The sequence below is a fragment of the Notothenia rossii genome (assembly GCF_949606895.1).
Source record: "Notothenia rossii genome assembly, chromosome: 1".
In the NCBI taxonomy this organism is placed as follows: domain Eukaryota; kingdom Metazoa; phylum Chordata; class Actinopteri; order Perciformes; family Nototheniidae; genus Notothenia; species Notothenia rossii.
Genome location: NC_136912.1, coordinates 68,715,797 through 68,731,546, shown reverse-complemented (window position 1 = coordinate 68,731,546; position 15,750 = coordinate 68,715,797). Strand labels below are relative to the sequence as shown.

General features: G+C 40.6%; 2 protein-coding genes across 2 annotated transcripts in view; both read right to left on the bottom strand.

The window, feature by feature from the left end:
- The window catches only part of mylk4b (myosin light chain kinase family, member 4b), a 29,564-nt gene extending 28,010 nt beyond the window's left edge, over positions 1 to 1,554 (bottom strand). The window contains exon 1 of the mRNA XM_079677467.1: positions 1,133 to 1,554. Within this exon, the coding sequence (XP_079533593.1) occupies positions 1,133 to 1,270 (138 nt within the window). The 5' untranslated portion in view covers positions 1,271 to 1,554. The remainder of the gene's footprint in view (positions 1 to 1,132) is intronic.
- Positions 1,346 to 14,648, bottom strand: LOC307019408 (uncharacterized protein; the record flags this gene model as incomplete). Its single annotated transcript, XM_079650269.1, has 3 exons — positions 14,442 to 14,648; positions 4,388 to 4,640; positions 1,346 to 1,543 (listed from the first exon to the last, which is right to left on the bottom strand). The coding sequence occupies exons 1-3, from the start codon at positions 14,504 to 14,506 to the stop codon at positions 1,346 to 1,348; spliced, it is 516 nt and encodes a 171-aa protein (XP_079506395.1). The 5' UTR covers positions 14,507 to 14,648.
- Positions 14,649 to 15,750: the final 1,102 nt, after the last annotated feature.

The following is a 15,750-nucleotide window of genomic DNA, read 5'->3' as shown; positions in this document are numbered from 1 at the left end:
TAGTTTTACTGCCGGTATACAGTAAACTATACTGTATAGTTTATATACTATACTATATAGTCTATACTCTATACTACTCCAGCTGTTTACTATACTAGTAAACAGCTGGAGTTTGTACACAGAAAAGATAACTCAGTAATGATCTCCATGATCCAGTTCTGAAACATGTTAACAACACCAGGAACACAACTCCTCTTCCCAGAGTGAAACCAGAAACTAGGCCCCCCATAAAGTACCAGAATTGCTGTGCTAAGATATTTCAGGATCTTTCAAGAAAGTATGATAATATGGCCACCTGCATTCAAAGTGTCCAGCTACTGCTCTGCTTAACAAGCCGAAGCTCTGCCAGGAATTATAGAGATCCAAATGTAGCCAACAAAGGTTTTCACTGTGTTATTGCTTAGAAAGAAGTCAGATTGCGCAGGAATCTTCCAATGCTTCCAATACTCGAAATCTGTCAATTTCATTTTAAAAGGCAATTCTTCCTGCTATATATCTAAAACAACAATACAATAAATTCATTAAAAGATGGACAATGCCTTATCAGAAAATGTTGACATGATTGTGTCTAAGGTGCTTATGTTTCAGATCTAAATGCAAGTTTGTTTTTTCCAATATTTTAATGTTTTGCAGCAAATAATGTTTAAATATGTGCATCCATTGATGTTATCTAAAGAACTTCCAGAACAAAATCTTGTCACCTGTCCCTTGGTCTATGGCCTAACTTTATACCAAATTTGTAACAGCTTGTTAAAAACATTCTTGCTATCTTAATGACTAACAAACAGTAAAACATTACTCTCTGGTAAAAAGGCAACAAACAATACCGAATTTAGCCAAACCTGTCAAAGAAACAATAAATGAAAATCTAGTTTGGCATCAAGGCAGCTTCAGTACGGGTGATAACGTGATAACATCCATGAGATCATTTCCGGTTCATGCAGGCCTGCAGCATGTTGGGCTCAGCCTTAATCCTCAACATGACAGCTGAGTACAATAAAAACAAACGTGTTGATGTCTTTTTTTACAACCGTCCTGCTATTCACTCAGATTGAATGAACTTCTGGCATGTTCCCAATTTCACCTGTTGAACTATAGCACAGGTGCACACCCCCCCCTCAGGCTGTATTACCTGTAAGTCTGCAGACTGGGTTTTCCTCCCCCTCTTCTTGGTGGAGAATATTTTCCACAGGCGTCCCCACAGGAAAGTAGCAACCAGACAAATACTCCCTAATATCCAAACATCTTTATCCCTGAATAAGTTCTCCATGATCGAAGCCTTCCGCTTCCTGTCCCGGGCCGAGGGTCTTATCTCAGCCTCTCGGCCTCCTTTGGCGAAGGGGTCTCAAATGGCGGACAACGAGTTGTTGACATGTGGCGACACATTGATTATGAAATAGTCGCGCTCCTGCAGCTGAATGATCAGTCTCTTGCTCACCACAGACTCGGACAAGAAAAGTCTCTGTGCTGTCAAGCTCCCTGCCCAGCAAGTGAACCCTTCACCCGCCACCCTGGCTTCCTCCCTGCCTCCCACCAGCAGGACCTAAAAGGAGAGAACATGCTGTCTCCTAGACAAGAACGGGACAGGTGGTGTTGGGTTCAGGGTGTCGTTGCTGTACGCAGAATCAGATGCCTCCCGCTGCTGCTGGCATGTGGGTGAGACCCCCCTGATATCCTTTAACCTCGGACACAGCACTTAATGCGTGCGTACTCCTAAGTATAAGTGTCAGGCAGACGATTTGTTTCTCTGTACCTGACAAACGAACATGTGCATGCATCATTGCAGATGCATACGATATGCAAACAGGTCAACAATCACGCACGCATGTAAACAAACACCTGCATCTGTGTGGTGCTAAGTTTATCCTGTTTGTGGCACATGTTGCACAGTAAATCAAAAGTGCTGAAGAGAGGGGGAAAGATGGAAATAATATATGTTGTATTCAGGACACACAATCTATAAATTAAGATGTGCAGATCCAATTTATTTGTGCTGTCAGCAGAGGACTGCACAGTTTCCTATTTGGACTTTGAATGCCTCTGTGTGTGTGTGACAGCTATGTGTCTGGATGGTATTATTTATTCTGGATAGTGGAATGAAACCACTGCAGTCCAGCAGATCAGATCCCGCCCCATAACCTGCCAAACCTAAAATTAACACCTATACTATTTATCTCACAAAGAAAAATGTATTTAAATGGAAACGGGTATAGAGATTGCCAGTTGATATTTGCCAATGTTTTAAATTTATTATTATCCAAATAGAGAAGAAAAACACTTTTTTCATGCAGCTAAAGTGAGCAGGTTGTCATAAATTCATAAACTTCTGGAACAGTCTAAAACCTTAATTTAAGCCAACAGGTGTGGGGCGGGACGAGGGGTTACAGAGCAGGACCCCTGGGAGGGGAAATATTCCCCAGTGGGAATTAGAGCAGGGCTGGAGTGACAGCGTTTGTTAATGAAGCTGGTGGATCTGGTGGCTGACCTGCATGTTCCTGGAACTGTTACAAGTAGTGGAAGAAGACTACAAACGAAGGAGGGAAAACCAGGGGGGAAGTAAGGACAGAGTGAAGGTCAGAGTTCAGAGATAGAGTGGAGGGTGAGAGATATTTACTTGGCCCTATCATAGGCTGAGGATCTTAAATTGCATGTGTATAAATCGTTCCCTTTAGCGCTCCCTGGTGGTCACTTTGAGAGCAGCACTGATTTATAGTTGGACAGACAAGAAAATAAATTCCAAACATAATGTAAATGCTAAGTTTGCCTACATCTACAGTAGTTATACTGAGATCAGACCATACATATGAAAGAGTGTAGAACTTATCATGGTTCTTCATAGGTTATAAATAATATTTAAAAAGCGTCTGAATTGGTCACAAACATAGGAAATAATTATAATTACTCTTAGCAAGAGTTGTTTCCAACGATGAGTGAAGGAAATGAACAACTTCTACACCTCCACGCTTTATATTTAATAACTGTTAGTCTACATATTTACAACACAAACCACAGTATCAGATTTCACTACATGATAATTGTGGCCAAAATTATTTACAAATCATATTATCACAATATGTATAGAACACTTGAGAAACATATATTTTATGTTTTTTCTGAAGTCCTTCATATTCACTCAATAGTATTTGTTCAAATGTACCTGTTGGCAAGTTTTTTTTTTTTAGGTTACAAAGATAATCCCTGTTGCTTGTTGATTCTATTGTAGGTCAGTACAGTCAGCAGTAAATTGCACATGTCATTTTGGCCTTTATCCATACCAATGCCAACGTTTTTCTGTTTCTTTTTTGCCTGTTTTTCATTTATTTTGTGCCAGGGAAACAAATAATTATTTATCATAAAAAATTATCAAAATATATTCTGCCCTTCATCAGACTAACTTTGAATGAGAACAAATTCCTAAAAATAACTTTTACAAAGGCCTCTTCAGCCAGCTCTACAGTTACTTATTCTAATACCTGCCTGATGACAGTCAATTTGACTTTTTCATCATAATCTATAAGTAGTTCCTATTGACTGAGCTCCCTTTGGTTACTCACAACTCGAGTGCCTGGGGTTGTGTTATAAAGTTTTAACAATAACTCAAGGTAATAACTGCAAGGTTCCTGTATTCATTTTTCCAAATGAGTATTGCAATCTGGCCAGGGCTGCCATCTTGTGGCAGCTAAGCAAATTGATGTTAAATATAATTGTGTGTGAGGGTGACAGATATTTTGGTTGAGCAGGTTCAAAGAGACCATAAAAACACAAAAAGATCTGCAGATAGCTTTAGTGAGCTTGTTATATTCCACCTGTTGGTGCATGGTGTTCCTGCCAACAGGTGCATTGAAGCGGAATAGTGTTTGTGATGGTTTATTTCAGTTCACCTCTTCCTCCCCTCTGCACAAACTGCTGATTGTGACACATGGCAGCAGTCCAATCAGGGGGCACACGTACAGCGGCAGATCTCATGCACTCTTAACTACCGTAACCGACTGTATGGTGGACCTAAGGGTCAATGTTTGATTCAGTTGCTCATTATTTTATATTTGGTCAGCAAAAAGAGGGATTAAGATTAGGATTTTAAGAGCCATACTGTTTTTTTCTTGTATGACACAATTTTCTTTTCCACAACAGTTGAATATACTTTATACTAAATTCTAGTAAATGTAGAAGTTTTTTTTTTTTGACAAGTTATCCTTTCAAAAGCATCAGGGTATGGAGTTTTTCTACTAAAGTGTCCTTAAAAAAGTTAAAACACAAAAGGAAGTAGGGAGTACCAGAAACCAGTGAACACACCACTTTCTCTGATCAACCCCAGTTCTTAGGAAGCTGGTGCATTAGTTCTATGTGAACGATAAGGGTGAGGAGAAAAAAAGGCAGAGCCTGTTACCTGCTGGTTCCCTCCCTCCAGCTCCACATGTTTGAGCTCCCAGAAGCAGCGCATGGTCTCCACCTTCTCCAGGTGCCGGTAGAAGGCCAGTCGGCCCAGACGTAGGCTGTTGCTGCGGTTGCGGATCGCCTTCAGCCCCTCCATCTTTTCTACGACGGGGGACATGGGTATCGGTGGTGGTACAGCAGATGAGGAAAGTTGAACGTTCTTCTTGCCAGAAACAGACTCATTACACAGCGTCCTCTTGTCTGACCTGAAATTACATCAAGCTGTTTATTAACATTTAAAATAAATTGGAAAATGAATGCTTTCTCCATCATCCATCAAGAGAAAGGTGTTGTGTTTGAACATTTCTGGTTTAAATCTTTTTTATTCCGACTGGTGGTCAAGGCAAAACAAGCTATTTGAAAAGAACACATTTGCTTCTGCAAAGTGTTATGGGCTACTACTCAAATTAATATATAAAAAAGAGAAAATATGCAAAATAAATGTTGTAAAAATAAATTGCACATAGTAATCTTTCTTTACAACCCTATTTAATTAAGAAACAATCTAGAGTTAAACTAACCAGAAAGATAAGACAATGAAATACCTAAATCCAACAACGACATGGCTTTTACTTGCCTGACTCTAAAGGGATTACTGCGTCGGCATAAACAGTATAGCGAAATCCCTTCCCTTACCAATTGCTCAACTCTAATCTACAGTGTTGAAATAGCAGGGCCCAACATATGCTTTGAACAGGCCTTCAGTGGGCACAGTGTCTCTGATCCGGCTGGGATGACGGATGATAGGGTGGAGAAATCCTGCCTGACGCCTGCTGGCGACAGCTGGCTTTCTGCTGCGCTCTACCTGTTGAGCCTCTGGGGGAGTCATTGAAGATCACTGGGGATATTTATACCTCAAGTCAGGGGCGCAGCTGCCCTGTGTCAGGGGGGTATGCAGCAACAATGTTGGCGCCCCCCCCCAAAAAAATGTTTTTTATATATATATTATATATATATATATATATAGTAATAATAAATAAATAAGTCTGCTGGACATGGCCTTTAAATAATAAGGGTTTATTTTAAAGCATATCAGCCACTGTAGGTCTACCGTCATTAAATAATAAACAAATTTACACATTTACAATCATTATAATCAATGCAACATAAAACATTAAAACATTAAAATGCAAAAGTAAGCTTACAAAGATCCATTAGAACACACTCTGTTAACAACAACCACAGATGTAAATCACTTTATAGCTAACTCTGGTACCTGAACTGTCTTGTACACGGCCCCTGACAAATAAGCTAATAAATAAAAAAAATTAAAAAATGATGTAGCTTATGTAAAAATGTTGCTACCTGAGATTGTAGTAGAGCACTCTTTAGTTGCTACTAAATCGTAACATGGCGTGCCTTTGCACTTGCCCATTTATCTAGTATTGCATCGAATGAAACAGTTCGTGCCACACTGTTTTCAATTGAAATGACTGCTAATTGGGTTAAGCGATCATTGCTCATGTTGGAACGAAGGTATGTTTTAATCAGCTTTAGCTTGCTGAATGATCTCTCGGCAGAGGCAACTGTTATAGGCATTGTCAGGAAAACTCTCAGGGCTACTGTCAGATTTGGGAAAACCAAATCAAGGTTCTCCTGTAGGAGGACATTTAGTTTATCCAGAGCCTTTTCATGCCCCCTAAGTAGACGGCTTGCTGGGTAAATTTCCTGAATGATATCCCTTGAAACATCATCGGTAGCCAGTGCATATCTTGTCACTGATTCCTCCAACTCAGCTTTTGTCATGTGTTCCATTTTGTAAATGAACTTAAACTTTTCGGACACAAGCTGAAGATTGCAAAATCTGTCAGACAACTCCTGAATTACAGTGTCAACAATAACATTAAAAACCATGCACCTAAAATGGGTCTCAGGTTCCTGTTCAAAATGGCCAGTGCTTGAATCATCTCCATGAAATCTCTTTTGCTTTCTGCAACGTCTTTCCTTAAAGTCAGGGGAAGCATCCATCTCAATGGCTAGTCTGCGTGCAATGTCAAGGGATTTCTGAAACCCCTCCTCTCTATACTTACAGAAGAATTCTTTCAGAGAATCGATCATCCTTATGGCAGTGTCCATCGAAATGTTCACTGCTTGCATTGCCTTGCTAACAAACGTGATCTCTGACAATAGATCATACCAAATCAAGAGGCACATCAGAAACTCCATGGTAACAATCTCGCCAGAGAGCGACTTTGCCTCTGAGACTGTTTTGCCGTCTTTTTCCACTTCCTCAAGCTTTTCCAAAGCGTCAAGAATCCCCCCTAACTGGAAACGCACAGCTTTGACAGAGTCTATTTTCGCCTCCCACCTGGTTTCACTGAGAGGCTTTAGAGTAATGTCCACAAACTCTTTGAGGATATCCCACCTCTTCACCGAAGCTGAAAAAATGGTGTATAGTCTCTGGATAGTGCCAAAAAAGGTAAGACACACTCTGTTTGATGATGCAGCATCACATAGGAGAAGGTTGAGACTGTGGCTACAGCAGGGGATAAATAGTGCCTCTGGACACTTCTGCTGCACCAAGGCTTGAACACCTTTGTGTATACCTCTCATATTCGAGCCATTGTCATAACTCTGTCCCCTACAATTCTTCAACTCCAACCCCAGGCTATCCAGCACCCCAGTCAGTGTAAATGGTAAATGGTAAATGGACTGTACTTATATAGCGCTTTATCCAGTCTTTAAGACCCCTCAAAGCGCTTTACATACTACATGTCATTCACCCATTCGAACCCATTCATACAGAGCAGTGTACCTTACTCTAGGACCTAACATTCACACACCGTTGGCCATGCCATCGGGAGCAACTCAGGGTTAAGTATCTTGCCCAAGGATACATCGACATGTTGACTGCATGGGCTGGGATCGAACCCACAACCTTCTGGTTGAAAGACGACCACACTACCTCACAGCCACAGTCGCCCTGTGTTTCTGTGAGACCTTTACCAGTTGTGTCCTTCACAACTATGAAGCCAACAAAAGACTCATTGATGGTGGCTTTCTTTTTGTCGTCCGTATGAACATACCGGATTATGACTGAGGCCTGCTCCTGCTTTGAAATGTCAGGAGTGCAATCCAACTCCACAGCAAAGTACTTGGAGGCTTTGACCTGGGCACAAATTTTACCAAGTACACAGTCTGCAATTGAATCTAAAAATTCATTCTGAGTGCACCAGGAAAGATATCCTGTGGTTTTTTTAGCCGCTACCTTTCTAAGATGCTCTGCTAGTGTGACATCATATCGTGCTATGACCTCAAGGACACCCAGAAAATTTCCATTTTTAGGATCTCCTAATGTAGCATTCTTCCCCCTCAGTGGCAAGTTCCTTTCTGCGAGAAAGAGTATGCAATCGATCACTCTCGTTAACACGCTTCTCCAGTGTGCCTTTTCAGCTTCTATGGCTTTTTGCAAGGTACTGTCAATTGTCTTACCAAGGCGTAAGCGAGATGTTAATTCTTTCCACAAAAGATACGCGTTGATGTGTAAACCACTGGTTTCATGGTGCTGCAGCGTTTTTGAAAGACTCTGCCAGTTATTATATCCCACCACAAAGCGTGTGTCAACAACGCTAGCTCCACCGAAAAGTTTACACGCAAAACAATACACCTTATTCGTACTTTTAGAATACAGTAACCAATCTCGTGCAACTTTCTCTCCATTTGACATTGTGCGAAAACAATACGCTTTCGAAAAACACCTTCTAGACTTCTCTGATCTTGGATATGGCCCATCAGGACATTTGTGTGGGCCATTTTCAACAACACACTGCCTAAATGAGTCCCCAATCTGATGTGGTGGTGGCCAGTCTGATGGATCTTCTGAGTAAGGCCTTGACTCAGCCCTCTCCTCTTCACCTCTCTGTTCCACAACCTCATCTTCACCTCTCTGTTCGACATTCTCTTCCACCTCATCTTCACCTCTCTGTTCCACATTCTCTTCCACCTCATCTTCACCTCTCGGTTCGACATTCTCTTCCACCTCATCTTCACCTCTCTGTTCCACATTCTCTTCCACCTCATCTTCACCTCTCGGTTCGACATTCTCTTCCACCTCATCGTCACCTCTCGGTTCGACAATCTCCTCAAATTCCACCTCTGTGGTGAGTGGCTCTCCATCTCTGTCTGCACTATTATCCCCAAAAAGGACACAGTGAATAGGTTGGTCAACAGAACTTCAAACCATACTGGACATTGAGTTTTGTGTGGTCAAACTAATAGAACTCCTACTACCTGACATCATCACTGGTCTCATCTCTACTTGATGCCATCGCCGACCTCATGTCTGTCTCATTCACTCCTTGCCTGTGTTCTTTTCCACTAAGATATATTGTCAAACAAACATTATGAAATAGATTTTCCATATTAGTTTTTCCTTATTAATAATATTAAAATAATATTAAGAAATGAATCTGTTGGTATCAAGACCCCTACACTTACACCTAATGTTAGACCTACCTGTTGCCTTCCCCTGTCTTTCCTGAGCCACCATCCTCACACCTGAATAAAATGAATTCACTGTTAAAGCAGCTGTCTAAATTAAATTATTATATCAGCCCAGTGATAAGGCAACTTAATAATAAAAAAAACAACACTATTATGCCGTGTAAGGTTGTGCTGCTGTTGAAAGTACATTCACATTTTGGATTTTAAAAGAACAAATAAAAAACACTATTATGCCGTGTAAGGTTGTGCTGCTGTTGAAAGTACATTCACATTTTGAATTTTAAAAGAACAAATACGGAGAGCTACTTAGCACAGACCTGTAAAGAGATGTGACCCTGTAATAACAGCTTCTGTGTCACCAAACAGATGTATAGCCTGTATGTCTGACAGCACAGCTAACATAGACAGCTAATGGCAGCACAACATATTTAAATGATTCCATGGTTAGCTATGTTTTCCAGCTTCTTGACATTTATTGTGCATGCTACCTTATATTTACCAGTTGTTATTTTACCTTAATACAATTTGGACGTGACATGCATGGGGTTTAACCAAAATCTAAATGTCAGAAACATCGGTTTGCATTAAAGCTAGCCGTAAACCACACTTCAGCTGCTAGTGTTAGCAAACACTAGCCAATCTGAGAACAGTCTGTTAACATGAACTGACATTTGCAAGCCTCTTATTTGGTAGCAAATGTGTGCATGATTCCATGATAAACCAGAGTTATTGCATTAGTTATGTTTTCCAGATTCTTGTCATTTATTGTACATGCTACCTCATACTTTCCATGTCAGCGCTGGCGCAGCAACATTGGTTTGCATATTCTAAGCTAGCCATAAACCCACCCACCTTTGGCTGCTACATGCCCAGTGTTAGCATACGCTAGCCAGTCAATATTTCCAAGCACAGACAGACGTCACACTTTAAATCATCCTATTCCTACCTGTTGCCTTTCAACATCCACTTATTTAGCTGTTGTCGCATCCCTTGACACGCCGTCTCCTTTTCCCTCTTTCTTTTTCTATTTTCTGCCCCCGACCGCTTTTTTGGTTTATCCATGATTTCTTTTTGACGTTAACTCACAACGAGCGCCTGCTCCTCAGTGTTCACGGCGTCCCTGCTCGTGCTCCCTCCTCTATGTCAAAATTCTATGATGGAATCTTATGAGATAGGGCGCCCTTCTCTAGCATATTACTCCTCTAAAATGTTTTAAAACCTTAAGGAAATGCAGAAACTATTTAGAAACATAAAGAAAATACCATTTTATTTTTATTTAATTTAATTTTTTTTTTTTACCATCGCTTGTTGGGCGCCCCCACTGGTGTGGCGCCCCTATGCGTCGCATATAGTGCATACCCACTTTTTGCGCCACTGCCTCAAGTGTAAATGTCCTGCCTTTGCTCAACAATTACAGAGGTCAGAGAGGGGCTGTAGTTTCAACAAGCTGCATGAGTCCCTGATGCACAGGGCATGTAACAGCCAGGGGCTTTTCTTCAGAATCTCGGGGCAGGATTACAACTCCTGTGCTGAAACCAAACGAGAGGCCAGGGATGCACCTGGCGATGTTATTTAAATTGCCTTTTTTACATTCTGTGATTTATTTACAGATCTTATAATTGTTTACTTCCTATGGATATGAGGCCATGGGTTTGGTCTGCCGATGCACCAATGTGGCCAATACATTCAGACCACTCATTAGTTTATATTGTTAATAAGAAGATAACGAAGTTTATTGTACAAGGTAGAGGCTTGTTTTGAAATTAGGTATTTAAGACAAGATATGTTTACAGTATTAGAATTATTAACCAAAAACAATAGCAACTATCTGGATAAAGTCATAAAATGCAGTTTTGTCATTAGAAATACAAAGATTTTTTTTGAGACAACTTTTACAGAATTTCAACATGAGTATCCGTCTGAACAATCTTTGTTGGTTTGTTTGTCATTACCATGAGAGGCCTGCAGACAATTTACACAATCATAACAAACTACTTTCATTAATAACGTTCTTAATATTTTGAGGAGAATCACAAAATAGGTGTTTGGGCCAAAGTGACCATGAGGTCTGAAGTTAATTTGATAGGTTACCATTTTTCCTGAACATAAGCTTTAGCAAGCCTGCAAAACTCTCTCTCAAAACCTAACCTATTGGGGAGTAATATTTCAGCTAATCTTAATGCACTGTAATCTGCATCTTTCAAATTCCAAGGCACATGTTTATAATGGCTAAGATATTCAACTAAATTGTACTGGTACTATATTTGTCTTTTAGTTTTCTAAAAACACCTGAAAGTAGGTGTTCTATTTGTATAAATGCTTGAATTTATAGTAAGGAATCTGAGTACTTCCTCCACCACTCACTGAGCGACACAACAGTTTTCTGACCTATCCAACACCCCGTCTGTTTCTTTAAACTCTATGTTTTGAAGAAGGCCTTTTAAGAACTCTTACGCCTGTTTTGATGGTGTTGGCCGCTGAGGATCACTGGCCCTCCTGGGAGGCTGAGTGACCTCGGGCCACTCACTTTAAAGGGCTTTATTTTTGGGTTCCCCTTATTCAGGGCGAGGGTCAAGGGGCACGCCATCACCAAAAATGGAAAAGGCCCATAAGATAAAAACCGTTAGGAGGCAGAGCAGTCACAAGGCTTGTTGCCAGGCAGACAGGAATCAAAGCTGATTAGTTTGCTCTCCAATGTGGTCACTTGACTCATTGCAGTTGTTGCCTTATCCAGCACTTACATAAGGGTTTTGTGTATGGTATGTGGCGTTTTTTTATGTGAGCATGCATGCCAATGCTGAGTCTGTCGCTGTCCAAGCGATGCCGTAGTTGTGTATGTTTACTTTGCTTGGCGGTCCCTTGGTAATCCCCCTCTATAAAATAGCAGGGGGGTTCCTGTCTGTCTTCTCTATCATAATCCTTCCATGTAACTGATCGGAATCCCTGCATGCGGCTCATATTTCCTAAAGTAGCAATGGATCAAGGAGACCCCCGAGGACTGTATGAGTCCACTCCACCACTTTAGATGAGTAAGAGCCAGAGAACAAAAAAAGGGGGGGGGGCATCGCTTAGATCCCCCCCTAAAATGCCAAATGTGCCACAAGAGCAGAGTGATGAGAGGAAACATCACTGTGAAACCTGCCCACAGGAATTTAATATCCCAAAATGTATTTATAATGGCTGTCAATGGGGTTTAAGGGAATTTATAAAAGCATACGACCGATACGTGTTGATTAAGCTTATTGGAGGGGTCAGATTATTTCTCCATGTTTCGGATTGTGCCAAAATGCTTTTTAAAAGTCTACACATAGATGTGGGTTTAGTTCAGCAGGCTAATTGTACAAGCTCAGGACAATTGAAACAATACAAAGAGGGACACTATGAAAGATGGTAAGCAACAGGTGATAACAAACACTATGTGTCACTTTTCTTTATATCTTGTAATAGACAAGGATACAGGGGTCAAGAGTGGTATAATAAAACTATTTCAGTGGAAATAAAGTCTTCTAGCCAGGCCCACAAGAAATATGTGTGCCCTCTTCATAAATGGCCCTTAATCAAACTAGAATGTAATACAACAAGGTAAGTTAGAACATCTGCCAATTTATTGATTATCAACAGCTGTCAGCAGTGAGTTTCTCAACTGAAAAATAGAACCCCAGAGGACTCTTGTTTACTTTGGTAAGGTAAAAACAAGGTGTCTTAACCATTTAAAATATATAATTTAACAATCAGTTTCTCTGGCTATGAGAATATTCTGATGTAATGACATTTAAAATGATAGTTCGATTTGAGTGGCAGTATATGAAACATTGAAATAAAATACTAATAATAATAAGCTAATAATAAGCAGTGGGACTCAGTCGGACTTGAATATTGCTCAATAAATCGCGGTGAGTTTGTTTGTGTATCTGCTGCTAGGTAAACAGACGTTGCAGTCGCTTTAAGCCAAGATAACATCAACTGGCCAGCAGAGACACAGTCGGATGCATGTCTGCCAGTGTTGTGTTCACGTGTACATGCATTCATGTGCATATACATGTTAAGTACAAGTGTGCAAGTAATGCCAAGTCCTTGGGTTTGTTTGTGACAAAGAAACAGCAACAGGCTAGATTTGGGGGCTCCTTATGAGCGGCTGCCTTCAATGGATAGTCTTCGCTCCAGGGTGCTATATCTCTTTCTCTCTCTCTCTCTTTCTGTCTCTCTCTCTCTCTCAGGGGCCTCTGCTGTCCTGATTTAGTATTCACATGGAAACAGCAATCAAAGCCTATAAACCATAGGAATGCGAGGGAGGTGTCTCTGAGTAGGTGTGTATAGGAGAGAATAGAACAGTACAGGACATTATGATTCATCCAAATGTGTCTTCGGTCAGTTTAATTAATCAAAATTCAGGAAAATACAGTAAACCTATACAGTGTCAGACTTCTGAAGGGACCTTGAATGTAGACGGACAGACATGCAGCTAAAGGACAAACTGTTCAGCTACAACGTTACCTGGAAAAAATGAAAAACACTGAACTTGTTTCCCAGCCCACACTCCCTAATTAGGGGGACACTCAAGGGGTTGCAGACACTTCTCAAATGAATAGGCATCAAATTAAACACTGCCTGACACGACAGTATCAAGTGACCAACAGGTTTATTTTTCCCCATCCAAACTCCACATTCCCTCCCCTCGAGCCTGCCAGCTCACTGAAGCTTTCGACACTGCCTGAGCCAAGTCATGATCAAGGTATCACCGCTGTTTCTCTTGGAATGGGGGCCAAATTGTTATCGATCCCCTGGTGACCCTGAAATTCTGCTGTACAAACCATATACAATACACAAGCATAAATAAACATGGTAAGTAGACGAGAGTAACTTTAAAAAGGCACAAACTCCAATAATACATTTGGATCTTTTGCACACAAACACTTTCATTGACGTAGGTATACACACTCATTTGGGCTCTAACAGACGTATTCGGTGCCCACAGCCCCTACAATCCGTCTCTCTGACAACAACTCAGCAACCTCTGCAGAAGATTGTAACTGTAGAACTTCTACTCAAAGCACTCTTACATTATGCCAAGAACAAAGCAGAGCTCCTATTTTAGTCCACCGCCGTAAGAGCAACAAAACTTACATAAATACATTTAAATGCATAAAATGAATTTTACATTCTTTTTAATTGGGAAAAATATGTTTTTGTTGAACTATTGCACTGAAATCTACATCATGACATCATGACGGGTGTGTTATTTCATTCTAAAGCCCAAATAAATATTTCATTTATGTGTTTTTTAAATAAAACATATTTAAATAAAACATATTTAGAATAGATTAATTATAGACCTTTTACCAAAAGATTATCACAAACCAGCAGCTGGGTTAGCTATTGTAACAAATAAGTGTGCCATGTAACTGGACAAGTGGCTACTTGCCCTGTGCGTAACTGATACCACAGGAAAAAAGGTGTTAGAATTCAAAACATGATCATCATTCAAGTTTAAGATTACTTTGCAATTTTGCGAAATAACACAAAAAGCCAGTGTAGATGGGTCAAACGTGCAGCAGAGGACTCACCCTTGGTAGTTGGGAACATTTGCCATTACCAAAATCTTCTTCTCCTTTCCTCCCATGTCTCTCATGGGTGTGATGGAGTCAGTCTCTCCAGGTTTCCACTGGTTTGCTGTGTTTAGTTCCTGATGCTGGATGCTCTCTTCCTTCCCTACACACACCGAGCAGCAAAATTATCCAGGGTGAACATCAAGGCAGACAGAGACAGTTCAATGGAAAGCTCTGGCTGATTGTGGTTCTCTGCAGTGGGAGCCACAGACGCCCAGGGATAAGCACCAGAGGGGGCGGGTGAAGGAAAGAGGGAAGGGGGAGGGGGTTTGCTCTGGGACCCAGGGACCACAAGCAGGGACATAGAGGAGGAAGTGTTCCATGGAATGTGGCTTGTTATAACGGAATGAGTGGCATGCCAGAGCGCCATGTGTCTCTACGAGAGGAGAGAGATACAGCATGGGGGAGACAGGGGGGCGGTAATGAGGAAAGATACAAAGTGGGTTTTTTCAAAATGTCTTCCATGTTTGTAACCTTTTACAAGGGAAATCTCTTTGCTTGTTAGTGTACTGTAGGTATTATATATAGATATATATAGTTAATACCTCAATATTTCATTCATCTTTTTCACTTGAAGGAGCAACAAGCTAATTTGTTACGAATAAATATGAGATCATTTATATTTATTGTCCGTACTCTACTTATGTATCCATCCCGCAAAATACATTATATAAAATTACATCACATATGGTTAAAGACTCATCCCTCACAAAGTGCATTGTCTTTACTGCCTACTCTATGTCAAGGTGCTCAATATATACGTCTAAATTAATACAACAATAAACGCATGAAACCAAATCAAACCATTTTGAAAAATATATATTTATTGTAGGTTTAAACAAAATAACATCATAGTTAAAGATTCAGTGTGATTATTATGCTCATTTAATAACTTAAAATCCTTTTAATATGTTCACAATTTTCATAATTACCTTGTATTATTTGATAAGTAGCTAGTGTCAACAGTAAACAACATTTTGGAAGAGAACACAAGTCTCTCCGTTACACCAGCCTGTCACAGGATCGCCTCATTATCATCTGTTTTGTTTATCACCATCCTTCCTTGTCCTCCTGACCTTCCCATTAGGGAGCTCAGTCTTCCATCCAACGCTAAATCCCCCCCTCACTCCTCTGTCGCCCTCCTGTCCCTCTACCTTCTCTTTGTGCTAATTGGTGACACTGGTGCCTGTTGCTATAGGGGTTTAGCAGCGCTTTACATCAGTGCAAGAGTGTCTCCCCGGGCTAAATGTTAGCATCACACTTGTGC